The sequence below is a fragment of the Myripristis murdjan genome, chromosome 15 (assembly GCF_902150065.1).
Source record: "Myripristis murdjan chromosome 15, fMyrMur1.1, whole genome shotgun sequence".
Classification (NCBI taxonomy): domain Eukaryota; kingdom Metazoa; phylum Chordata; class Actinopteri; order Holocentriformes; family Holocentridae; genus Myripristis; species Myripristis murdjan.
In genome coordinates this window covers 12,753,072-12,781,059 of record NC_043994.1, presented here as the reverse complement: position 1 = coordinate 12,781,059, position 27,988 = coordinate 12,753,072, and the positions used below count along the sequence as shown (strand labels likewise).

The following is a 27,988-nucleotide window of genomic DNA, read 5'->3' as shown; positions in this document are numbered from 1 at the left end:
GAGAGAGAGAGAGACTATTGTGCGTGCCATCATTATAAGGTCTACTATTCCCATAATAATTTCCCTGAGGGCGCGCTCTCCTCACACATTCCTACGGTAGCTCCTCCCTCCCTACGCTGCTGGGACTGTCACGTGGTGCAGAATCCACCAATCCGCGACCAGTACTGCCAGAGCTGCAGCGTCCCCAGGACCTAGTGCAAGTCTCCAGCGCTGGGTCCGACAAGTCTGGGAACAACGACGGAGGGGGTTGTTTTGATTAAAGTTGATGGACCTTTTCGGGGTTCCGCTGCCGTGTTGTACTGTTTGAAATTCAAGATGTTTGATGCGCTTTCAACTCTTCGACCCTCGCCTGTTCTTCACATACACGGAGGAAGGATATACCTGGGAAACGAGCGAAGTTTAAGATGAGGAGCAACTTTTCCAACTGCCATACTAGTTGAGCGGCTGACCTGTGCTAAGCTAACTCGCTAGCCAAAAGTCTGGAATGCGATAAAAAAAAATTTGGGGGAAAAGTCCAAACGCGAGCTGTCGAGCTGGGGTTTTCGAGAATCGTGACCAAGTGAGATTTCTGGCCAAGTTTTGAGGAGGAAAGTGCCGGTTTGAATCCCAGCATATTTTGGTCTGAATGGACATTGCAGGTGCACCTCTTGCGGCACCTGCGAAACTTCATCGCTCCATCGGTAGAGAGCTAACTCTGGAGCTAACTTTAGCTTGAAACTTTATCGCAGCAACGGAGTCTACAGTGTGGGATTATGTCCGTTTTATAGTTGAGATAATGTATATGAAGTAATACATTATTGAACAGGTTTCCAGCAGTATGTCGGTACTTGTCAGCGCATGCAAGTGGTGACATTAGCTAACAAATGTATAGGCTAACCTTAGCAAGCAACTTTGCTAGCTAGTTATTGACCCACAAAGACACTTGTACCAGAGTGGCGACGTGGATTCAAAGTTGTAGACTCTCTCCCTCACAGGACTTTGGACACTCTTTGACCTCGGCTTGGGCTACACAGGGAATTGAGCACCGTTCTCCTTGGCGAGTCCTGTAGATGTGACAGGATGAGGATTTCGATAAGTTACCTTGTACCGTTTTAAAGTTTGATTTTGTTAGCTCTGCACCCTATGGTGCGGCTACGGCCACCGAGAAATGGATGTCTCGCAGGCCGCTTTCCCAAACGGTGAAGGGCGGCCGGGCGGCGGTGGCACCCGGGAGCATGGCTGGACAGACTCTCCCACGGCCAGGGCGTGGGCTCACTCTGCCCCGCTGTGCTCGACTCGGTCCCTCTGGACAGCTGCATACGACTATGAGGCCAGCGGCGAGGACGAGCTCAGCCTCCGGCGAGGAGACGTGGTGGAAGTCCTCTCCAAGGACGCTGCGATCTCCGGGGACGAGGGATGGTGGACGGGTAAAATCAACCACCGGGTCGGGATTTTCCCTTCCAACTATGTCACCTACCAACCCGCTATTTACCGTCGTGAGCGCGTCCCGAGCTCGCCGGTGAAGATCGTTTTCAGTGAACTCGTACTAGAGGAGATAATAGGCGTGGGTGGATTTGGTAAAGTGTACCGGGGCACATGGAAAGATCAAGAGGTCGCCGTGAAAGCGGCCCGGCAAGACCCGGACGAAGATATAACAGCCACCGCTGACAGTGTTAAACAAGAAGCGAAACTTTTCTCCATGCTACAACACCCCAACATTATCAAACTGGAAGGAGTGTGTTTGGAGGAGCCCAACTTATGCCTGGTGATGGAGTATGCCCGAGGCGGCACCCTGAACCGGGTGCTGACCGGAAGACGAATCCCGCCGCACATCCTGGTCAACTGGGCCGTGCAGATTGCACGCGGGATGCACTATCTACACGAGGAGGCCGTGGTACCCATTATCCATCGCGACCTGAAGTCTAGCAACAGTAAGCAAAGAATGAAAGATGTGTGGGTGTGGGTGAGAGAGAGAGGCGATCTTAAAGGGGACCAGAGCAGTCATCATCCACTTGTTGCTTATGCAACACATTGCTATGAATCCATCCACTCTTGTTTTTGAGGTGCTTGTTTTATTACTCAAGCTACTATAGAAATGTTAACCAACTTCTGTAACCCTGACAGAAACAGTGGCTCAGTCTCACTTGGCCAAAGACAGGTGTTTTTCCATCTTGTGCCTGATCAGGGCAACTGCACAGAGCTGTTAGACTGGCAGCTAGTTATCAGTAATGCTGCATTGGCAATATTTGAGAAGACAGTCTTGTCAACACAGCTTAAAGTAGGGCTGTAGTAAATTCACAGTCACATGTATTCAACATGATTCCCTACTTGGTTCTGAGAGAGAGAGTAAAAAGATAGGAAGAGTTTTGTGTCAGTGAGCTGGAATTTAAGAGGTGTGAGAGGTCTGTAGTTGTATGAACTGGCAAGAGAGACCCTCAAGAGGATGTGAAATAAGGCCAGAGTTTGCTCAGCTGGCTGCCCCCATCTTATAACACACACACACCTTTCCAGCTCCTCTCCACCCCATCCTGAAATGTTGTTCAAACAAAGTCAGTGATTTGCCAAACACATACAAGCACAGCACACTCAGCCCACACTATCAGGCCATGTGCCTTGACCAACCACATGCTATCAAGTGCTGACACAGGAGGTCATAGGATAGAAAGGAAAGTCGGGCAAGAGTAGAAACCTGACCTAGAGAGAAAATTAGAGAAAACCACTCAGTTTGGGGCAATGTGTGGTGCAGGGCACTGAGGAATGAGTACACAGTCAAGGAATGACTCAGTAATTTCTCAAACCTCCAGTTTATATTTGGGAAAACAAAACCGGTCTAGAAGTACTTAGAATCAGTTTGTCCCATGTTTTAGTGCCTTGGTACCTTAGTTAAATTGAACATGGCCTAGTGATATAGGTGTGCAACTGTGCCATTTCTTCCAGCAACTGACTGTGACATCCTTTTTGCAGACTTTAGCTCCTAGTTCCCAGACTGAATAATGAATGGACTGGACTTGTTGAGAAACCAAGTGTGAGTCATATGCCCGCTGTCACAGGCTATCCACTTTGACTCGAGTTGTGTGTGCGTGTGTGAGAGAATGTGCGCGAGTGCAATTTGACTCCCAACACCGCATCTCTTCCTCTGTGACCAGAGAGATTTTTATGAACCCGGGGCTATGTGGTGAGCAGCTCTGGTGTTAGGCTGTATGTTTATCTCCAGTTATGTGAATGAATGCGTGAACACAGGACGTTCCAGATGCTCACACACACACACACACACACACACACACGCGCGCGCGCGCGCACGTGCCTCAGTCCTGGCCTGATTACAAGATTAAGACATTTTGGATTTAAGTGATATAAAGATTGCCTCTTGGCAGCTCCTGCATGGATTGACCATCAAAAAGCATATTTTAACTTATGTCCATATTTGTATTATGCTGCATACATCACCAGTACGCATGGCTGTAGTTACATTTATTAAACAGCAAGGTGGTTGCAGCTATGGGAAAACTACACATTGCATCAGTACTCACCTTAGCTAACAGTGGTTGTTGAAACTACACCTGATATTTATATAATTTTTCATTCCATTTATTCAGTCTACACAAGAAAACAGAATGACAACAGCAGACAATTGTAGTTTCACCTACCACTGGTCAGCGTGCATAGTTGACTCATTTTAGAATAAAAAAGCATATTTTTAAAGCATTACCATTAACTGGCATTAGTATTTCACCAAATTGGCACATTTGTTAGAAATGTGTTTATCATCACAAAGAGCCAGGAAATTGATATTCCATATCAAAGTCTCCTATTGTCCTTAAACACTGCCATACTTTTATCAGTACTGTTGCAAGTGTGAAGGCTAAATTCATTGTGGTGAAGTGGTTTACTTTGTGATTATGCTTCAGTCAGTTCTCACAGAGAAACACTGGAACAACTGTAGTAAGTTAAATGTTATCTCAAATAGCCAAGGCCTACATGTAGCTTCTCTTACAAACAATAGGCCATACATGAAGTCTTGTCTTGCTTATCCCACTGTCTATTTTTCCGTTTTAAACCACTCAGCCATCAAAACATGTTAACCAACATCAGGCACATTGAAGCACTGTTTGCATCCCTAAATTTAACAACACACAACTATTTGAACATGCAGTAACAGTTCCTCAAAATGAGACTAGTTGTGAGTAGTCCTGTTGTGGGGCAAAACAATAGGCAAACTGAATGACCTATATTTCTTGCTCTAACAGTGCTAAACACATTCTCACATCAAATTTCTTTTTGCTTATTCCAAACTTTGGATGGAGTTCATGTGTAGAGTTCTTTTTCAAAACATTATAAAACTTTTTTTGTTGGGGGGTGGGATTTTTTAAATTGTATTATTCAACTTGTCAAATAAAAATGAACAAATTTCTAAGACGGATATTCATCCAAGGACTTAAGTTAACCTGCTGTCCTTGAAAAATATCAGTGTGTTTTATGTTTTTGCTGTCACTTTGTCAGAGTAGGTGTCACTTTCCATGTAATTTTGGAACAAAACATATACATGTGAGACATTGCAGCTGATGCTATGATGGAAGTTACAAGAGAACCTAGCCCTAGAAATAGACTTATTTAAGATGAAGATTCATGTTAATTATGGGGCAGATGGAGAGAAAAGATTTAACTACTGTTTAGGCTGTTTCAGCTAATCGGGTGTTTGGTGAACATACACAAACACCCTCCCCCGTTACAGGCCCAGTGCTGCTAACACAAGTCATTGTGTTTGTTTGCCTTGCCACTTCACTGTGACCAAGAGACAACATAGGCTTTAATTAGAGAGAGAGAGAGTTTAAAACTTCACTTGGGAAAGATAAAACTGGACACTTCAATATAATTTCAGCACTGTAAAGTTGCTCCAGAAGCATTTGTTTTTCTCGCTTTTTGCTTGCCTGTAGAGTTCAGTAGTAAGCTGCTAACCATCTGTTGAATCTGAGCAAGTCCTAACACAATTAAGATGTGGAGGGGATCATCAGTCGCTGTCAGTGCTATAAATAGAGGCAGGTAGTTGATTGTCTATACATATGGCCAATGAAAAAGTTTCACATGCAGCCTCAGCCTAAACATACAACATTTAGGGTCAGAAGTCTCTAAACCTGCAGCCATTTTTCAGTCTTATCTAAAACAAAGAGAGAATGAAAGAACCTATATGTGTTTGCTTAAAACCAGGGCAGTGAGTTCACAAAAGACTGTCCCGCACACAAACACACACATGGCACCCCGTGGTGCACTGGGTTGTTTTCCCAGTGAAACCTAGAATAATGCAGCTTAGAGAAGTTGTTGCATCTGCTAGTGTGGGCCTGTTGTCAGTCTGTTTGTCTTGGCCTTGTGTGTACAAAGGCCCAATCTAATGGGATAAAAGGAGCAGGAATTATCTTCACGTGGAGTAAAAAAAAAAAAAAATGCAGGCAGATGCTGTGATTGTTTTTCAACAGTGTGGCTAATTCTCTGATCTTAAATTGACTAAACTATGTCTGTGCATGTATTATAACCCCATTTCAAGTTCATTCTGTCAGGATGGTTTTCCAGATTATTTGTTTTTGTCATCTAGGGGCAAATTGGGACACACATACACATACAGGCAGACAAACACCTAAACTTCTCCACTGTCACTTGACAACGCAGCCTGCCATTTATCAGCTTGCAGTGTACACATGCTCCATGCAGACAAACTTACAGCTATTTGATCAATGATTAGCCTGTAAAGTAATATGTTGGAAGTCAGCGAGATTTGTCCAATCTCTTTTGTGTTTTTCTCCCTAATCTGTAAAATCCCAGCCTGCAGGGAGGAATGTTGCTAATGAGGGATAAAAGCTTAACATACGTTTGCACAATGGACTGGTCAAGCAGCGGTTGCTAGGCTACTGCGGCCAGAAGAATGGCTAGGACTCAGAGGGTCTCAAAGCCCTCGTTTTGTTTTGTTCGGTTCATATTTAATCTCCCAGAGAGCTGCGGTACTCTTTTATTGCCACGAACCAAGGGGGTTTCCCTTCTTGCTTCGTTATTTCACTCCTTCCTTACCTTCTCTGCCTTGTGCCTTTACACCCCTTCTTGATCCTCTCTTTTTTCACATCTCCCTGTCCTTTCATGTTTGGCTTCACTGACACAACTTTAAAACTTTTCTCCTTTCTGTTTCCATCTTAACATCCTTCCTTTTTTGTTCCTTTCCTTGATCCTTCCCTTTTTCCTCTTTCCCAACACTGCTTCAGTCTTTCTCCTTTAGGCTAGGAGTGGCATTGTTGAGAGAGCTCTTGATAAGAGCAACAAACCACACTGAAACTTGGCCCACAGCCAGCCTGCATAACCCACGTTAACTTTGGAGTTTCATGTCTTCATGGAAACGATAGTATGCTAGGAATGTGTGCCTGTGCTCTTGAATGCCACTGTCCTACTGAAACTGACAAAGTTCAGTTTGGAGCGTGTGCAACAGCATTCACCCATCAATCCAAAACTATTATTAGACTACATGACGCTGTCTCTCTCATTTCCCTCCCCCTCTTTCTGTCCTTCTCATCCTGTAGATCTGTGAAGGCCTAGCGTAAATAGCGCCCAAGGGGGAAAGTTACCAAAGCTTGACTAGGTGTTGCAGGGCAACTTTTCTCCGGCTTCCCCACAATTACCCCTGGTGACACGCAGACAGTTACTGCCTGTCTTTCTCCAACAAGAGAATGGGCAGAGGGGAGAGAGGAGGAGTGGAGATGCTTTCACTGTGTTTTTTATGACCTCTCCCTGACTGCACCTATTGTTGCAGGGCAGGGTGAAAAGGAAAAGGGCCAACAGCTGAGAAGAGCTGCCTTCCGAATCAACCAATCCCCTCCCTCATCCCCCAGCACATTCATAGATGCTTGCATAGCAAAAGTTACTAACCATACACCTCTAACATTTGTTACAGTTTAATCAGCCTAGTTACGGATGAATTCGAGCTTAAACAGACATGAACTAGGAGAGGAAGCAAACAGACAAAGAGCAAGTGCCCCAGGGAGACGTGACCATGATAGATGGATTTTGCTAGCCATTAGCCCCGATCCTGTTCCCATCAACCAGAAGGCCCAGGGGCTCTCTCATTTAAACTGAGAAAGATAGACTGGGAAGGGAATGTGTAGCAGCCTTGTTTCTGCTTACTACAGTATGCTCACTTGCTCTCACTCGATTGGACTGGTCTGTTGGCGCAGCAACCAAAGCATACCGCTACCTTAAGTCAGATCCCACAGGCATCTGCAGATGCATTTTGCACAAAGACCAGCTTGCATTACTTCTGGGTTTGACTATTAAAAACAAGAAAGCCTCAAAATGTTACAAAACACTCAAAATGACTTGAAACTGCCTATCACCATAAGTATGTTTTACTAGAGGACAGTGTTCTCCTAAATAAAAGTCTCACTAGCAGCAGCCTGAGTAACCTGTGGCAGTTTTTTCCTCATTAGAACTGTTCCCAGATAAAACTGTTGAAATAATTAGGAGGACAAGGGAGCACTGTTGTAAACAAAACTGTTGCTGCTTGAGAGAGATGAAAAAACCATTAACATATACTTTGTGCTACTTTGCAGACTCACTGCTCATTTATTATTATTCCCTTTTTCATAAATATGTAATTTGTTTGTGAAATTTCAACTGCCCCACTTTTTTGGTGAGGAAAACCTGAGGTCCTACCAGTTGAAGGTAGAGAGAAAAAAACTCATATTTCTGGAAAGCATTTTTTTTTTTAACCTTGGGGTGAGTAAGCAATAGGAGGAAGTGTGGGACTTGCTTTGAGGATAGCAGTTCTGCCTCTGATCCTCCCACTGTTCTACCATCAAACATTGATGGTCTGTCTGAAGATCCTGTGCTGGGGAGGGGAATGAAATGGGGGGTAGGACTGAGGGTGGGGTCTGCCTTAGAGGCATATCCATCTCCTGTTGCTTCCCACTGTTGTCCATTCCACATTATGCCACATAATTGTTTTTTCTTTATGAGAAAGAAAAGATGATCTATATAAGATGTAGATGTTGTATAGACTAAGGAAAAGGTGTAGATACCAGAGTAAAAAATGAAAGACAGGCCAGAATAGTGTTAAATCTCTTAAACAGTCAGACTTGGAAGCAAAACAAGACTCAGGATTGACTTGCCACAGAGCAGGGCATCTTGTTCCCACAGAGCAGAGGAGATGGTGTGGAACCTGTTTACTTGCATTAGCTCAGGTGTAAAGGCTCCAGCTCTGCTAACTCCTGTTACACATAGGCTGGCCACAAGATTCATGGCATCCATTAAGGCCTGCTAGCCAGGGTGGGGCTCAGGATGGGGCTTATCTTGTGGTGTGACCCTTGATAGAGGTCAACCAGAGCACCTTTTTTACTTTCTGAATGCTCTTTTAGGTCTACATTACATGACCACAAAATATTGCTCTTTTTGTTGTGTTCTGAGACTTTGCTTGATCGAAATATGAACTGCATTACATGTGGACTTGGCTATTTCTGCATATGTATAGCATGACAATAGAAAAACATTTATCATTCCATGTGTGTTGTTTTTTTTTTTTTGTTGTCTCACAAATCACCTTGTTCACATAATGGCAGTTTATTTTTTTAGAGATTAAATCTGGCAACATAAACTAATTGTTTAACATACGTAATGGCACAGCTTAATTTAAATCTTGTATTGAATTGTTGCTGCAGACACGCTGTAATGGTCTACACCGGTATGCGCATTTGTTTCGAATAGGAAAGTCTGTGTCACACCTTGCCAATCACTAAAACACTGGACAGCAGTGTCAGCATTTAATTAACTCTGTGCTAATGAAATGCAGAAAAAACAGGAGAAACTATGGCCGTATGGACTGAGACAAAAAGTTCACTTCAAGGCAATGTTTTGATTTATTTCTCACTGTGAATTTAGTGACACCTTGCAAATTTTGGGAATGAGCTGGCAACATCAGAACAGATATGCAAACCTCCTCAGTTCCACCTGGTTGACATGAGATGAAAATCAGCATCATGTTGTCTTCATTCAGGGGAAACCAACCGGCACAAAACATGGAGGTAGCGCATAGGAGTCTAAGAGGTCTTGCATTGCCCTACATACAGTTACAGTTTTGGAGAGGTGCAGTGAGCCTCTGCAGGAGCCGCACACGCCCAGAGCGTATTTATGATGGTGTTTTGATACAAATGGCCAGGGTAAGTGGCTCTCCATATGGCGCATTGATGGCACAATTTTTGCATGGGAAAAAATGTGCCAGTTCAGGAGCCATATACAGATAGCATAGAACATATTTATTCTTATAATTACAGAAAATGTGCTATATTGTCATACATCATTACTGGGATATGAAATTACCTTTATTGGGTCATATTGGGACAGCCCTATTGAGTTCATAATTGAATGATTTTACAACAGCAAAACACTATCAAAAGTTCAGTTTAAAAAGTTCACACTAAATCTCCGTTATCCAGTTGTGTGTTCAGCATTTCCCAAAGACATTTGCATTTCGCTTAAATATTGCTGCAAAGACCACCTCTGCAAAATGTTTCCATGTGTAGTCATGAAGAGTCCAAGTGGCTTGTCAAGTCAAATGCATGCACTTGTGCAGACAAGCATCATCAAGAAAAATTTACCGCCTTTTGATACTGATACATAGGAATTTTGAGTGAAAGATCAGCTTTGATAACTTACTGAGATGAACCACTCTAAGAAACCAGGTCAAGAGGTCATCGGAGGACATTTCAGTGTGGGGTTATTGGGTAGTTTATCTATGAACAAAAGACCTACATGATGCTTTCCTTCAGAATGAGATGTCTTAAATAAAGGGATAGCACCAACCAAAATATCACTGTGGGTTTGATGTGTAGCTGTCTAAATCAGCAGACATTAGGGGTGCAACGGATCAAAAAACTCACGGACTCATTGGATCGTATCACGGTTTTGAGTCAAGGATCGACAAGACAAATGTAACTTTGTCATCCATTTATTTTGAAAAACACTTTAGCCCATTAAATAAAAACATTCAACTAAAAATGTCCATCCAATGTTTAATTACAATTTTAAATTATATAAAAACAACATAAAGTGCAATTTAAGGCATGATACATTCTAATTTCGCGTGCCACAATGCCTACACACTGTAATGGTTTTGTCCACCAGGGACAGTTTTTGCTATGGCCAATGTGGGCAACCGCCCGGGGCGCACGAGCGCCCTCCAAAAAAAGAAAAGAAAAGAAGTGCGTCCTCAAAAAAGACTACCATTTTGACCCGCATAAAAGACGATTTTAACACGACCCCTCTTTTTCAAGACCCTTTTTTGGGAAAATAGGCTACTTTTTATATGGACAAAATCTTGTTTGAATAAAAAAGCCACCGGCCTGCATCAGATGGGTCGGCCACGGCACCGGTTGGCATCAGGCGGGCCGGCCGACTGGCCCGCCTGTCCTTGGTAGGAGCAGTAACATGGAAGGGCCCACGCCAGTAATTTCGCCTAGGGCAGCAACATAGGCAGAACCGCCACTGTTGTCCACCATCCTTTTTCCATCATCATTGTATATTACAGGGAAGCCAAAATGCTCCCATACATGCGACATGACCAGTGTGGATTGCACATGTACCCTTAACGTGAGTGCGCACAACTTTTTTTTCATCAACCAATCCGCGGACCACGCGCGTGCCGAACCGTGGAGAGGGATCCATACGGATCACGGATCAACAATGATCCGTTGCGCCACTAGCTGACATCAAATGATAAGTTTCCTTATAATGACCATTCCATGGCCTTTATAAGGAAACCTAAGCAGTAGCCATTATTGGTCATTATTAGGTCTGCTAATGGAACACAGTAACCAAACTGAATGGATCTGGTTTAAAGATGATCTAGCATCATGCGTCAGAATGCAGTCATGTAGACAGGAGATAGGTCCTTTATCTGAAATTTCTTGAGGGCTGACACTGAAGTATCATGGAGCAAAAAAGAGAATTTAGCCTGACACTCTATAGCCCAATCAACTCAGATGGGTTTATCCCAAAACCACCGTTCTTGTAGGTTGTGTAACTAACCCACCACAAGTCATTATAAACTTACAGAGCCTTCTGGGAGGAATCTACGGAATCAGAGAGAGAGAGAGAGGTTGACAACAGGAAGTAGCAGTATATAGTTGGTCTAGTGGAACCTGTTTGTAATGGAATGCCTTATTGTTGCAGCCTGGGTAGAGGATCCCCTCAGTGCCCTAGGCTAGTAATGGCACCAGTACCATGGCTATTGGTCGAGACCTATAGTAGTCGCACTAGGGTTAAAATACTCAAGGTTCCCACGCATCCTGGAAATCCTGGAAATGTATAGACTAATTTTCCAATCATTAAAGACACCTGGGGATTTTGAAGTCATGAAATTTTCTGGAAATATAATTGAAATCCTTGAAAATTTTAATGTTTCCTTAAGATTACATATGTGACCTTTTCCTCAGGTCACATTGCACAGTTTTTACTGCTGATTCCTCAATTCTGCATCATTTACACCCAGCTCTCATGGTTTGCCGTGCTGCAGTCACACGTATGAAAGTCAAATAGGTCAAAAACACACAAAACCAACACTTTGATCTATGCACCTTTGTTAACTTGTTAGTGTGTTGTAAATTTGTTAATTTTTTACCTACAAACAACATGCTAATCCTTTCAGTTTGCCTCTCTGTGGTCAAAGGAACTTTTCTTGATCCACAAGGAAATAATCACAAAAAATAATTCAAGCCATAGTTCCCCTCAATTTGTCCTCCAAGCAGTCCAAGGAATATCCACCCAAAAATGTAATTTTTGTTTTTTAATTGTAACCCATTCATAGGTAGAAATGTAAATAATGTGTGTGAACTAGTCGAGGTCTTTCAGTTCCTTTGCCTCCCTTTGTTTCTGTCTGCCCCCATCTTCTCTCCAACTCACCACGTCACCTATCTTTCTTACCACCCCTTCCACATGCAAGTTTGTGTGGCTAGTGGCAGTACCAAGGTCTGGTCCAGTCTTGTGGTACTTTATCTGCAACAGGCCAACAATGTGAATTTAGTGGTCATTAACTATCAACATCTTTCCCATGGGAAACCTAGACCACAAATATGGCTTTAAGGCTGTAAGATAAAAGTATGTGTTTATATGAGACGGGGAGTGATATGAAGACTGGGAGAAATGATGTGTGCGTTTGTTTTCACACGTGTTGACTAGACCCTGCTGTGGAGGAGTAAATCCAAGGTCAGTGAGTGATAACACAATGCCTTGAATGCAGCCACCTTGTTGAAACTGTACACACAGATACACACTCCTTAGCTGCTGCTGATGGTTGATAACTCATTGCCAACTGAGTAACACATTTAACATTTTTAAAGCCCATAGGGTCACAGTGTATAATACAGTAGGTGATGACATCCAGAGTTCCTCGTTTTTGGTATGAACACATGCATAAAGTACCAAGTCTTGTTGCATTCCTGGACCTCAGTTAAGCCAGACATCTGTCCTCAGAAAGTATCTTACTTCATCTTACTACTTTAAGACCCACAGTATCCATTTAAAGGCAGATGTGGTGATTTGACCCATAATGCTGATGCGACCAAGTGTATATGCCAACAACGGGATGTGATGTGTCATTAACCCTCAATATTTTCCCTGCATTGTAAGCTTAGTGGCCTACTTGTATCTCTGTCAAAAAACTTACAAAGATCGTTTCATTTTCCTTGTGATGTTTGAGTCTTCCCCATGTGGGACAATAGTGGATAGAGCTGACCTGGCTTAAAACTTAACTACACTATGTGGGCCCTCCCCGAGCCTCTGTTTTATTTGTTTCAACTGGATCCTGGCCCCAACATTATTGTCAGTCTTCTTGATCATATTTCCGTTCCTGTAGATGACAATGCCCACTGAAAATGTGAGCACAACCACACACCAGCCCACATTTGTTAAATGTAGCTCAGGCTTCTAACAAAATGAAGTCCACATAAATCAAGAATGGTCCAGATGTTTTATGTTACCCAAATGAATAATAAATAAAGGAGGTCTGGGTGCCCAGAAGGACAGATGCAAAGCCATCACAAATAAAGGCACTACTACTAGTAGTAAAAACAAAGCAAATTGATTTTGTATCTGTAGGTGAAACGATTTATCATTGTCAGAAGATATAGTTTAAAATTTCAATTCTGTACTTTTTTTATGCATTGAGTTCTCAGAGTACTGGTTCCAACTAGTGTAAACAAATGTTTATGAAATTGGTGGACTTGAAGTGATAGATGAAATTAGACAGTGTGTAATTAATGAAATTGGTCACAATGTAATTGAAGGAGGTCTTGGCAGTGAGAAAAACAAGAGATGTTGAAAGTAATACCAAGATGACCAGAGATGGAGATTGTTTCGGCAGTTGATACACCAGTGCACCTTTTATGCGATATGTATCTCGATACACTGCCAACGATCGGATACATTAAAGATTCATAAGCAGCAACTACCATTGCGATACGATACGATTCACACCCCAATCATGATGCAGAGCAATTTAATGATTTGATTCAACATAATGCAGTATGACGATGTAAAGGAATGATGCAATTCAATGAGTTTAATTATTTATTAACCAAATGAAATTATACATTATGATTATTATTTTAATAAATAAAATTACCTCTTTGGTATTTTGTACTAAGGCTCCAAGATGTGGAGGAGGTGTGGGAAGCTCTCACTCTGTAACACTGTAAGGCTAGATATCTTTACAGATAAAGACGGCTATAGTATCTGTTATTGTCTTTGAACGAGTGGAGCTGTTAGCCAGAGGGCCATTAAAAAAAGTTGCAGTACTTTGCTCACCACACTTTGGACTATTAGTCGGGGACAAAATCCGAACACGGGGCAGGGGAGGTCAGGGCGCTGGCAGACGCCTCCATCTTCACACCATGTCTCATCTGTGTAATAAGGTTAGTTGTGCTGTCTGTGTACTTTACAGCAGCATGGCACATTTTGCAAATTGCAATTGATTTGTCAAGTTGTCTGTCTCTCTTGTAAAATCCGTTTCCAAAGTCCATAATATCAAATTATTGGATGGGCTATGTTTCTAAATAAAGGCATAGAACATCTAATACTTAAATGAATTTGAGTTTATCAATGTAAAAGTACAGAAAATGATGCATCTTGATTTCATCCCAAAATTGTATCTATTCACGGCTCCTCTTCTGACGACCTCACATCGTGCCCATGCGTGTCTGTGTATCAATACAAATCGGTTAATTGCCCCATCCCTAGAGCTTATTGTTAAAAGAAAATATTGCATAAGAGAATTTAACCAAAATTTCACTAGTTGCAGTCATCACCCAGTCTTACTTAGGTTACAAGGCTCTAATATCTTAAAATGAGCCCATAGGTGACCAAGATTCTTGTGTTTTGTAATGATAGATCTAGCTGATGTCAACTGGGCTCACTGGATAGGACACACTCAACATCAGATCCACCTTGACCTGAAAAGTAAAAGTAGTTTAAATCGTGTAGAAATTCGATAATTAATAATTCGATAATCTTTTCTTTTTTTAAATAACTCTTGATTTTTCTGTAAAAAAAAAAATGTATGGAGCAGTAATAATATTGTTCTCACCCAGAACCAGCAAGAAAGCTGAATATGCATGTGTTTCTTTTTTTGAAAGAAATGCACCACTGGCAAAAAGGCTCTTGATTTCAGGGGTGACTTCACACATAGGTAGTAGATTGTGGCTTCACTGTGGTAAGGCCCTCTGACAGGTGTAGCGTTACAGGCAGGTTTGGAGGGTTCCGGCTGACTTTAATGTCTTAAATAGTTTTAGGACCTGAGGACAGGAGCTTTGTAGTGCTGTCAGCCTCCTATTTCTACAGTAATAAATGACCTGCATACTGCTGATGGCCGTGTTGAATATCGGCTATCATCTCCTCTCCTGTATGTTTGTCCTTCTCTCTTACCCACCTCTTTGTATCCTCTGTTCCCCTAGACTCACTTTTCACCCAGTCCCCTCTACCACCCGCTGTCCCTCTTATTTCTACACCAGTTCTGTCTTTCCCCTTTTCCTACTTTCTACTTCATTTGTCCCTTTCCCTCCTTCCAACCCATCACACATCCTCATTTTTCCTCTTTTCTCTTTGTCTATCCTGCCACCTTTTTATGTCCCAAAGCCTTCATGTTTCCCATGTCTCTCCCTTTTGCCTCCTTTCCTCCTTCCCCCACTCTCTCTTCCTTCTTCCCTCTCCCATCTTCACACTGTTTCTTCTCTCTCTCTTTCAGTTTTATTACTTGAAAAAATCGAGAATGATGACATCGGGAGGAAGACGTTGAAAATCACAGACTTTGGCCTGGCCAGGGAGTGGCACAAAACCACCAAAATGTCGGCAGCAGGCACCTACTCCTGGATGGCCCCTGAGGTCATCAAGTCCTCGCTGTTCTCCAAGGGCAGTGATGTGTGGAGGTACAACGAACAACACACCATCAACAGAAAAATAATGCACTTTATCCACTTTATTTCCTTCCCTCATGCCTTTCAACTTTACATGCAGTTTAGTTTTATCAGTGTATGAGCAGTATAATAATTGTAGAACTGTATTTCTGCAGATGATTTGGTGAGCTGTTCGGAGCTTGCATGTATGTGTCTGTGTGTTCCCCCAGCTATGGTGTCTTGTTGTGGGAGCTGTTAACGGGGGAGGTGCCGTATCGTGGGATAGATGGCTTGGCTGTGGCTTACGGGGTCGCAGTCAACAAGCTGACCCTACCAATCCCCTCCACATGTCCCGAACCCTTTGCCAAGCTCATGGAAGGTACATTAACGGAGGAAGCACATTTACAGAAAATGATTAAAGATATAGCCTAGCTCAAGGTGTTTTTTTTGGTATTGTTAAATTACATCTATTGTAAAAGTGCAATTTCAGCATATCAAAAGATGGTAACAGGGAGCAAAAGAACAATGATAATGTTAATAATAATAATAATAATAAATGACGATGACATCTCCAAGTGTTTCGCTTTTTGTAGAGTGGACAATTAATTTCCTGAGACAGTGTAAAAGTTGATACAGTGTTTGCACATGTTGATATTTTTGGTCTACATGTCAGATTTATGCCTTTTTAGACTGCCATTTTAGATTAGCAAAATAGTTTCTCTGTTTGATTGAACTTTGTTACTGTGGCACAAGACCCACGCCATCTGATTTTCGTTGTAGCTGCTGTTTATCCAATTATATATAATCATACAAAGTAATATTTCATAGTGTTCAACGCCATGGAATATGGCATTGTCTCAACCAATCAGGAGCAACCCACTTTTAGTTATACCCGTCTGTGCTCAGGATGGAGTTGTAGTTTGCATGGCACTAAAAAAGAAGCAAACATAATAAAAGCAGGTGAGGAGACAATAGTGTGGGTTGGCCCTCTGGAGTAGTAGATTTCTCAGTTGGCCAATAGACCTGTGGGCCGGTCAGACTGGCCAGCTTACGGGTCGCCAGTCTGACCGGCCTAGTTTTGTGCAGTGGGTATCTACCACATGCATGTAGGGGAAACGCTACTATTCTCTACTTGTGGCTCCATTGTAACTGTGTTGCCATGTGCGTGCAGAGTGCTGGGACCAGGACCCCCATGTGCGTCCCTCCTTCTCCTGCATTTTGGAGCAGCTGTCGGCCATCGAGGAGGCAGTGATGGCCACCATGCCCCAGGACTCTTTCCATAGCATGCAGGATGATTGGCGGGTGGAGATCCAGGAGATGTTTGATGAGCTCAGGACCAAAGAGAAGGTAGGACAGAGGGATGAAGAATATGAAATGTGTACAAAAACAAATATATGAGAGCCATCTCATATGTATGTACAATGTAGGTAAGCTGCCGAGTAAGGAAGTGCATACAATGTATTTCTTTTGTCTTCTCCCCTGTCAAACATGTGAGAAGTTGTGTCTGTGTGTGAAGAAGTTATGTCTCATTTTGACAGTTTTAATCAGATGCAACAGGCCTCCTAACCCTGTACACGCACTATTTCCCGATCTCTTGTTATGTAGTGAGATGATGGATGTAGTCTGATTTATTGTTAAGCTTTGGTCTAACCGCACTTTATCGCTTGGGACAACTGTTACGGACTTCAGATTTCAAATGGTCACTTTCCGTGAACGGGCTAATCGCGCCTTAACCAAAAACGAGCCATTAGTGTCGAGGTGCTTTAGCGTGCTTCCCCTTGTTAAGACCTTAATCTGCTTCCTGTGTTAGTCTCCCGTCGCTGGCTTAAAGGGAGAGGTTAATTAGTGTTTGGAGAAACAGCAGGATCAGCACATTGAGCTGGATCGCAGAACTGAATGGCATAGATACTGACAATCTGTGATGTTATGTTATAACCTGACATTTTTCATTTTGATGTCTTGGTTTTATTGTATTTAATATCTTTTTTTTTACCCAGCGCGTTTTGTATTCTGTGTAAAACAGAGCCAAAAAAAGCTAACATTGTTAATATTTTCATTAAATAAATGCATATTATTTACCTCAATCACTAAGTAGTGTGTGAAACCAAACAAAGACGCCTGTCACTAATGTTGTACCATCTTGCAAGCATGTTGCTTTGCTTTATGTGGAAACTCAAATCATTTAGTCCACAATTAATCTCTTAAGTTATCAGTTAATAGGATCTGCATCACCCCACCATGTGGCAGAATTCTGGGAAGATCTCTGGATAGGTACATAAGTCAACAGGGAAAGAAAAGGGTTTTTTTTTTTTTTTTGCCTTGAGCATTAGCTAACCTTTTCCCACCGATTGCTTGTAGAATTAATCACTACATCAGCAGATTTCCTGTAAACAGCCAGCAATAATCTGTGTCTAGGTGGGTGGCTGAAGGGGCTTGACTGCAAAGCTGCTTTATGGAAGTCATCCAGTAAGGATTATTATTACTCAGCTCTGTGCAATTAAAAGGAAAAAAGGGATGGTAAGCCATGGGAGGGCTTTAACTATGTAACAGCAGAAGTAATTCTCTTGAAACATACTTAATCAGAGAGGGAATTGTGTAGTATACAGTATTGATCTCTGCCTTTCTCTCTGGCTCTTACTTGTCGTAAAAATGTCTTTGCTCCTGTGAAGGGAAGGATATTTATCTACTTGTCTCTATATGCACTGCTTTCTTCAGTCCGAAAGGAGAATACTATCTGAGCCCTGATATCTGCAACTACAGTGAAAAGCAGCTGGTTCTTGCTGCTATACAGAGAAAGCATACCCCTTTGTTTGCTCTAAACTACCAAAATAAACAAACTGATTCAGGCCATCCTCTAGAAGAAATCTATTTTTTGTGACCTGTGTCTCTGACCTTGTCTGTGTGTCTGTTCACTCAGGAGAATACACCACCACCTAATAGTCTATCTGTCGATGTTTCTGCCTGTCTAACCATATGTGTGTCTCAATCCCTGGTCCTCACAGGAGCTGCGTTCCAGGGAAGAGGAGCTGACACGGGCCGCCTTGCAGCAGAAGTCCCAGGAGGAGCTGCTGAAGCGTCGGGAGCAGCAGTTAGCGGAGCGGGAGATCAACGTGCTGGAGAGAGAGCTCAACATCCTCATTTTCCAGCTCAACAAGGACAAGCCCAACGTTAAGAAGAGGAAAGGCAAGTTCAAACGTTCCCGTCTCAAACTGAAGGATGGAAACCGCATCAGCCTGCCCTCAGGTGAGTGTGTGAGTGTGTATGTGTGTGTGTGGCATTTAGGTTTAGGGAATGAATATAAGTCAGTGGGAGGTCCTCAGCAGTTTAGTAATACAATAGATAATGCCTCTGTATACTTGTAGTATCTGTGATACTTCAGGTATATATAGGTTCTGCCGTGTCGTTTCTCAGTAAGTTGTACAATAATATTTGCAGTGTGTTCAACAGAGTTTACCAAGGATTAACACTGGTGTGTATTCAAACTCTACTTCTAACAGTAGTATAATTGTGCATGTTGATTTTTTGCAGACTTCCAGCATAAGATCACAGTGCAGGCATCACCCTCCATGGACAAGAGGCGGAGCCTACACAGCACAAGCTCCTCCCCTCCCAGTAGCCCTACACTCATCCCCCGGTTACGAGCCATTCAGCGTAAGTTTGTTTTTCCTATTCTGTCAGTCTGTTGTGTGAGGCCTCCTGTTTTCCGTTTCTTTTCTTCTGCTGCCGTGTGCCAGTGGCTCTGTACAAGGTCAGATGCATTTCCTGGCATGGATTAACTCAGATCTACAAAGGTACATGATGATTCTGAACAATCATGTCATTTCACTGTAAATTTCAGAGCTCATGAGATCACCCAGTTTGATACTGTTGTTAGTGATATACGAAAGCCTTAGCAATTACTGGATTAAAGCTATTGATCATGTACTGGAGATACTGCTAGGGCTGTGCCATATGACCTAAATCTCATATCCTGATATAGGTCATTTCATATCCTGATAACAATATATCACTATATAGCACATTTGTAGTAAATTACATAAATAAATAGTTTATATAAAATGACCACATGGAGAGGTCTATTTCTTATTACATTTTGAATTACAACTTTGACAAATAAAAGGCAACAATAGTGCTGTGAATGCACCATATGTAGTGACACTTCAGTCAGTTATTTAGGGCATTTACTTTTCTGTCAAAATGCCACCACAACTACGACACAGACGAGTGTGGCTCCTGCAGAGGCTGCGGCCGGGGCTTCCTGCTCCTCTCCTGAACTCAACCTGCATGTCAGGAAATGCAAGGCAGCTGAGACTTTTTTGTGCGACCTCTGTGTTTTGTGCCGGTTAATGAAGACAACATGATACCAGTTTTCATGTCTCATCAACCAGCTGGAACTAAGAGGTTTGTTCTGTTCTGATGTTGCAGCTCAGCCCAAAATTCTACAGACTGCAAGGTTTCATAAAATTCACAGTGATAAATAAATGCTCTAAGTTCTGCTGTTTGTATCTGAGCTTCATTACCACAGTTAATAAAATGACGCTGGTGTCCAGAGTTTTAGTGATCAGTGAAATGCAACACCCTCAACAAAACACTCACGCCACTGTTGACCATTACAGCATAGCTACCACCACACTTCTACACAGGATTTCAGTTACACTGTGTTATTATGTATGTTATGCAGTTAGTTTATGTTGCCTTTGCTCATGTGCACAGTGCAGAGGAATGCTAACTATTGTCCAAATTACTAAATATAAACTCCTTTAATAAATTTCCAGAGAGACACAATGAAAAAAATGATAAAGTAAAACATTGAACAATAGATGTTTTCTACTGTTGCACAATATATATCATGATATCGCACACTCTTAGATGCTGCCATTCTGAGATTAAGATAGAAGGCTCGGGTAATTGCTCAGAATCATTCTATTTTATGTTATTAGTCCTTTTGATTGATGTGGATCAAAACACCAGAAAAAGTACCACTGTAACTGAAGGCACTATCTCCTTTATCTTGCCATTATGTTTCAGGTTGTATTTTAAATGGGTGTACCTTACATCATCATGTTGTTGAAGGACAGGATGTTTTACTGACAAGTGAAGAAAAAAAAGCTGTGCACACATGCTGACAAGTGAAATCTTTGAATCGCTAATTTTCACCTTTTTATTTTTATTAACTGTACTCCAGTGGAAAGGTCTCTTGGTGTTACAGTATGTGCTGTAACACCAACTTATTTGGGAATCTGAATCATTTCTCTCACATCATGAAAAGTTGTCTTCATGTATCTACATGTCTTTCATTTGACAGCAATGACAGATGTTGCAAGCTAGAGGCATACAAGCTGCAATATGTGTGTCATATTTTGCATGTTCATTAGATGCAACGTGTATTTTTCCTCCCCCCAGTGACGTCCCATATGCGAAGAGACAGTTTGTATGTTTACCAGCAGGAAGTTGATCTGACCAGCGAGTTGACAGCCCTTACTGGGCTCAGGAGGAAAGGCAAGCTATCAGCTCCCCAGGCGCAGTGTGGATGTGGCCCTGATGCTTGCTGTGGGCTCTCTGGCTAACAGCACCACGTGTTGCATGTGATGATTGGCTAACTCGTTTGACAATGGAAATGGTTCCTTGCCTAACTGGTTCCCAGCAGTGGGGGTGCTGTGTGTTGATTGACATGGTTTTCCTACTGAGTGGATTATAACCAGATTTCTGTGTGTGTTGCTGACTAAAACTGTTTTACGGGGTCTTAACTGAACCCTAAAATTGGTTGTTTTTATTATTATCACTTTTATTTTTAAGCTATAGGTTGAAGCTATGATTGTTGTGATTACTTAAAACATGTAATGAGTAATACTGATGTTTCTGCCACAGACTTGGGTCATTGTAATGTTCCTGAATGATTGACTTAAATTTAACAATTGTCACTATCAGCAGAGTTGATTAAGTTATGTTTTGTAAACCTGGAATACAATCCTTGAGCTTCCCTAAAGGTGCACACAAGTAATGCAAGTGTAAGAATTTCCATCAGGCTTGTTTTGGCCCCAGTCTGTTGCTTTAGAGGTAGATTCTGCCCTCACTTATACCCCACTGCCTTAATAACACCATAATGAAGGTTTTTTTTGGACATTGGCTTTGGGTTTTGGGGATTTGGGGTTTTTGAATTTAGATTTGCAGAAATCTATATTCAAAGATAACATTTTTGGGGTCTGAAAAGGTAAAATTGTGATCCTCAGTCCCACTGAATCTGAACTATGTAATAAAAGGAAAAAAGAATGGTTCACTCAAAAACAGCAATTGTATCCCTTCCTACCCAACTTCAGTCAGTTGAAACACTGAAGTCTGTTGTTTGTCAGTATAACACAGCAAGTTAGCTGGTGCTGCTCCATAGGAGCCTTCTCTAAAACCACTGGATTTTTATAGAGTGCCAAAATGTCCTACAAATAGTGACTGAATTTCTCCAAATCACATAATCAATGATGTGAAGGTAAATGATTGCACTCTGCATTCAAAAGTCTAATAATTACCTTATTATCACTTAGATTTTCCACATTCACTGAGCTCTGGTTTCCCTGCAGCAACCAGCTAGTACATTTCAGCTTGAAGGTTGCAAATACAATTTGTTGTTTTTCCAACAGCATTTGATGGCAGCAGCTGCCATAGTGACACTGTTTTAATGCAAAATGTGTTGAAAATCAAGGATAATGAGGTAAATACTGAACTTATGACCCACAGTGCATTTATTTGAGCTTAGAAAACATGGATTAGATAATGACAGCATTTTCATTTTTGGGTGAACTATTCCATAAAGGCTGATGTAGGATGACCTAATAACCCCTTGGCTTATAGGGTGAACACTGATGGAGATGACCCTATTTAGCAAAACACCAGAATGGTTTTGTTATTTTTTAAGGGAGTGACAGACTTAACCATTTGTTTTTACTGCATAATTGCCGTGGGAGAGTGGTTTTACAGGTGGCATAATAACTTAGTAATGTTACTAACATATTTACAAGAGATTCACTGGCAAGCCTGTCTTTTCCCCACATTAGCAGTTTTGCTATAGATGTTGTCTCTGTAGTAACAGTCATGTTGTGGTCCACGTTGTCAACAGTCACTTTAGATGAGAGCAACCGTACATGGGGCCGCAGCACCCTCTTCAGGCCAGAGGAGTTTGATGATGTGAAGAAGGGAATCAAGAAGAAAGGAAGAACCTGGGGCCCCAGTTCAGTACAAAGCAAAGACAGGCCCAATGCTGCTGAGAGGTAAAGAGCACAGACACAGGCATTTAACAAAAAAAAAATTGCTAGTGAAAGGTGGAATGCATAAACATGCACAGTCTGTGTTTTCTGGTTTCCTGTTGGTAACGAGTGCTCTCTGTGTGTTCAGAGTGCGCCCTCTCTCAGATGGCAGTAACCCCTGGTCCACCAGCCTGGTGAAGTCTCAGAAGTCTGTCCCTCTTGCTGCTCTGTTTGCTGAACAAGGTAAGCTGACACTCTGTTGTGTATACTTTGGATGCATCTCCATGAGTAAACATGCAGTGGTGCTTTGCCTCCCTTTGGTTTCTTTTGTTGGCGCATTGTTTGGCATGGAAAATAACAGTGGTTTTGCGGTACAACACAATAAAATGTTTATTGAATTCCTTTTTTTGTCCTTTAGTATCCTCATAGAAACAAGCTGTGACTCTTCCATTCCTTTTAAAGCTCCTATACGAGTAGAATATTTGTCTGGGGAAGGGTACATCATTCATTTGTCATAGTTAATGACTTTATCACAGGTTAAGCTAACCAATGTGCTTCTGTGTTTGCAGCAGGGGCCAGTAAAGACGAGGCATTTTCCCAGGATTGCCCTGACAGCAGCAGCTCCAAACCAAAGCAACTCAAGTTCCCCAACCAGGTGTACATAGATCTACCTCTCTGGAGGGACGAGCAGCAGCTTCAGAGCCCTGGGGGACATTGTGGGTCGGGAGAGGTGGGGGTAGGAGGAACAGGTCAAGGTGGCACTGGAGAGTGCACGGAGGACCCCTACACCACCACATCCACCTCATCCACCTCCACCACCCCGCAGCTCACCCCCACCAACAGCCTGAAGCGGGCATCAGTTCGCCGCAAGACCGACTCTGTGCTGTATGGCTGCGGCTCGCTGCTGGCTTCAGTGGTGCTGGGCTATGACCTTCGGGAGGCACTCAAGAACTCGGCCCCTGGCGAGGAGAATGAGCCCCAGCGAGAAGAGAAAGAGAAGAAGAAGAAGGAGGGCCTGTTCCAGCGTGCTACCCGTTTCCGCCGCAGCACCTCACCACCCAGCAATCGGTGCCGTAAAGATGAGGCTCAGTTAAGCCACATCTCTAACCAACCTGTTAATCTCATCTCCATGTCAGCTATCATGGAATGCAACTCCACCAAGTGTCTTTTACAGTCTGAGGCAGAAACAAGCCCTGGGAAAGATGAGCTTGTGGCTGTGAATCATCCAGACCCATCAAGGTCCTGCCCGGCAGTGTCCCCTGCAGGCCAGAGCAGCAAGACTGTAGCTAAATCACAGAACCAGACGCCGACACAAACCCAAAGCCCAGTATCAGAACAGAGCAACCACATCACAGTTCCACGCCTGCGCAGGAAGAAGTCTGCTGCCAACCACAACTGTGAGTAAAACAGAAGACTGAGGGGGAGGGAGAAGCAAGGAAGCAAGTCAGCATTTGTGTGAGGTTTATAAAATGCTGAAACTCTATAAAATTTCTCTCCCTTATCTGTTTCTAGCTAATGGTCCGCCGGCTCTGCCTCCCCCGGCCCCCCATCAGAAGAAGAAAGAGAGGGAGAAGGACAGTGCATCGGAGAGACCCTCCGGAGGGGAGACCTGCTCCAGACCAAGGCCACTGTCGCTCCGATCCAAACCCCACACCTGGGCCCTGCTGCGGGGACGCAACAAGAGCTACTCCCTGGGCCACTACTCCGGAGAGAAAAGCGCACAAAACCTAAACATGGTGCTTTCCTCGGAGGTCGGGGTGGGCTGCTCTCTGCTGGACATGGACACCGAGGGCCAGAAACGGGACTGCACCGTGCCGCTGTGCCGCATTCAGAGTTCCCCGGGGCGGCCTTCCGTATTTGAACTGGAAAAAGAGTTCCTCTCTTAGGACCCTCCAGAGCCTTAAGAGTGATTCCAGTTGATGCTACCGTGGTCGTAGCATACCTAGTCTAGAGTTTTCCAGAACGTATAGACAGAATTCTTGGCCTAGAACTCCTGGAGGGTTTAGAACCAAGCTGCCTTTTTCATTCAGACAAAACAAAACAAACAAAAAAAAAAAACATGTAACAAAGAAGCCAGCAGTGTCTCTGTTGTGTAGAGCATTGTTATGTCTGAGTTCTAGAGCGTCACCAAGTATCGGACCTCTGGCTGAGTCGCAGGAGCTCTAGAACGCCCTGGCTCATTCTAGAACACGGGACCTGTCTCCATTGTTGTGAAACCTGAGCAGAACATTCCGGAGCTGATCAACAGCTTTCCTATCAGTTATCACAGGGTGCTCAACTGCCACCTGCGGCCCCTCATCCCTCTTGCCATATTCATCTCTCCCTCTCTCTTGCTCTCTCTCTCTCTCTCTCTCTCTCTCTCTCTCTCCCTCTTTCACTCTGTCACTCCCTCCCTCCCTCCCTCCCTGTTCTGTCGGTGCAGCTAAACGTTGACCGCTGCTGCAGCTTCTCGCAACATGATACCCTCACCTTTTTATTTATATATATATTTTTATAGGTAATTTAATATGAAGAGACTTGGCCTTCCCTTAGCAACCAGCTGGACAAACTTTAATGGACATTACGTACATTCCATGTCAATTTCAAAGTCGTGCGCCTACGCTGTGTTTTAGATTTGTGACTTGAGAATCATGCATGCATGTACCCTTAAAATGTTGAACAAAAAAATCATTATGCCTTGTTTGTAAATATTTCTTTTTATCCATTGTTGATTTAATGCCGATAATTGTTTTGTATTGCATATATACTGTTTTATGATTGTGTTTAATGTCAGCAATGCTGCAGTACAATGTGTGCTCTGGGGGACGAGTTGCATACTGGCTCATAGTGTAACCCTGTTAGAATGCCCTGACGGTTGCAGACACACAGGTAGAAAAACACTGGAAGGCCTGCAAAACAGACCTGCAATCTCACATAAAAGCTGGACTAAAATTAAGTTTTAATGACCATTTTTTCATGTCAAAAATAAGGTCATTTGTTGCTAATATGGATTTTTTAAAGAGTATTTATAGCAAAGTTTTTGTGGTTAATATTATATTTGCAGTTCCTTCACTCAGCGCACTGCAGTGGGGTTGTGGGGGGGTCATTTTAGCCATGAATATTCACATCAGGAAAGCCTTAGACATTCAATTTGTAATCCCTTTCAACTGATGCCTATTGATTGGCTGAACTGCCCAGCTCCAGTTTCCATGGAATTACTACTACTCACCCCGGGAGTGGCCACAAGAGACAAGAACTTAACTTTTGAGGCTCGATTTATTACATCAAGTATATGAAATAATAATATGTGTGAACCAGATAGACATTGTACCCTTAAGTGCTCGAGAGCCATTCCTCCTCATTATGTTTAACTCATGCCAGCATTTTCATTATTTTTGGCAGACAGTTTCATAATTCAAGCAGATGTCAAAATAATAAACATTTTATTTTATGCATATTTTCAAAAAATTATAGATCTAAAGATCTGTTAGCTTAGCTGAATTTCAAAATGGTGTCACCCATTTGCCATAATTGGATGTACTTGATCGTTGTTTTTTAAATTTTGTGGGACAACAGTATTTTAAGTTGAATTGGGTTTATGGCAGATAAAGTTTTCAGGTAAAAAGCTCAGTAGATGAGTTATCAAGGCGTTGCCCCCTGGAAATCTGTGCAAAGCAAGGCATTTGGGTTGATGAAGAGCAATACTGTCAGTATGCTGAAAAATGGTGGAGACTTTATTGCCAAGCAGTTATACCACATTTACTGTCAGCCTCTTTATTAATTGTGCATGTTTTGTTACTGCTTGCACAATTCTTATGCAGCTAGAGCACGTTATACAGTGCACACAGTAAAATGTTGTGCATGAGTTAATACCTCATTACCAGGAAATACATGTTTCCCTATAGAATGGTCACTCCTGGGTTTTATATATTACATTCACGTGATGATGAAACTTGACAACTGCTAAGCAAACATTGACAGTTTTGCCACATTACATTGTCCCAGCTTTGATTTCAGTCCAACTGATTTGTAAGGTATGATGTTTATTTTTTGAAGTTCATTTGAAAATGTGTCTCACTTTAAAGGCCATGATAGGGCCCCATTTGATGTAAATTCCCTAAAGGTATAGGTGTATTTTTGATTCCTGAGGTGAATATCACTTTGATGTCTTTATGATGATTTAGAATGTGAATTAAGCCGTGCTTTGTAACAGGCAACAGACCAGTTCTAGCCAGGCCTCACCCATCGTGGCCACTTTTGGACACCCAGTTGTTGAAGATGCAGTTTGTAAACTTACGATCACTAAAGATTTCTAAATTATCATAAATCAAAGCGGATCGGTAAATGCAGTTCTTTGTTTCAACGTCACCATAATAGATGATTACTTTATTCTGATATGTTGCTTTCAGAACCCGGGGTTTCAGTCTGAAACCAAAGACTGCAGCTGAAACATGGTCAATCACATCATTTTAGCTGGAGGATAACTAGCTTCTAACAAAGTTGGGGACTACATGGCCAAAAACATTCCACTGAGTTTTATAAACTGCATCAGTAATTAAAATGATACCAATTCTAATATGGTGCATTCAGGCTACCAGCTATGGGACCAAATCCAGTAGTGTCCAGCCAGGCCTTGGAGCTGAGGAAATCCATAACAAAACAAAGCAGACGTACAGCTTTGGGGCCAATTGCAACACTATTTAACATGGCCTCTCTGTTTATGGGACCAAAACCACTAAATATGACCAGCTGCTAGTGTAGAGTTCTTGTAAAGAAAACTACTCAACATGATGACTTAAAAAAAAAAAAAAGAAAAAGAAACACCTCAGATGGGCAACACAGCTCCGTTGCTGAAAGACCCCATCACCTCCTGATCAAATATCAAGACTTCCTGTTAAATGCATCGACTTCCTTTTACACTGGAGACTTTGTGTGAACACGACACTGCTTCAAACGAACAAAGAGAGGGATTTAGTCGTGACATTGAGTTTTGAAGACATCTGTTTCAGTGCATGGTTATTGTTATCATTACAGTATTGGTTATTTCAACGCCTGATTGATCAAGAGAGTGTCAAGTTTTCAACATTTTGAATAAAGTCTGAATCAAGACTCATGTTTGCCTTTTTTGTTGTTGTTTTCAAAGTTGAAATGCAGCACAAATATTTAAAAATAAGCAGAAAGAATGAACTCACACAGTCAGTGCCTTTGGCTTTTATTTGATATGTGACACATGGAACAGAGTTGTACACTGCAGCCTTAAGCATTATATATATTTTCAGGGCAGTGATTTGTTGTTTGTTTGTTTGTTTGTTTGTTTTTTGTTGTTTGTTTTTTTAATATGTCTAAAACACATTTCAAATATCTAATCTATTTTTATGTTGTTCA

General features: G+C 42.3%; 1 protein-coding gene across 3 annotated transcripts; it reads left to right on the top strand.

The window, feature by feature from the left end:
• The first annotated feature begins 203 nt into the window (after nucleotides 1-203).
• On the top strand, nucleotides 204-27,712 carry map3k21 (mitogen-activated protein kinase kinase kinase 21). Of its 3 annotated transcripts, none has more exons than XM_030070628.1 (11): nucleotides 204-1,910; nucleotides 15,242-15,422; nucleotides 15,620-15,768; nucleotides 16,561-16,736; nucleotides 18,392-18,632; nucleotides 18,918-19,040; nucleotides 20,793-20,888; nucleotides 22,498-22,648; nucleotides 22,773-22,867; nucleotides 23,197-24,021; nucleotides 24,137-27,712. In XM_030070628.1, exons 1-11 carry the CDS (start codon nucleotides 1,148-1,150, stop codon nucleotides 24,508-24,510), a joined length of 3,174 nt encoding a protein of 1,057 aa, XP_029926488.1. In that variant the 5' UTR covers nucleotides 204-1,147; the 3' UTR covers nucleotides 24,511-27,712. The 3 variants fall into 3 exon arrangements, with proteins under 3 accessions (XP_029926488.1, XP_029926486.1, XP_029926489.1); XM_030070626.1 differs by having other exon boundaries at nucleotides 23,194-24,021; XM_030070629.1 differs by lacking the exon at nucleotides 20,793-20,888 and having other exon boundaries at nucleotides 23,194-24,021.
• The last annotated feature ends 276 nt before the right edge of the window (nucleotides 27,713-27,988 follow it).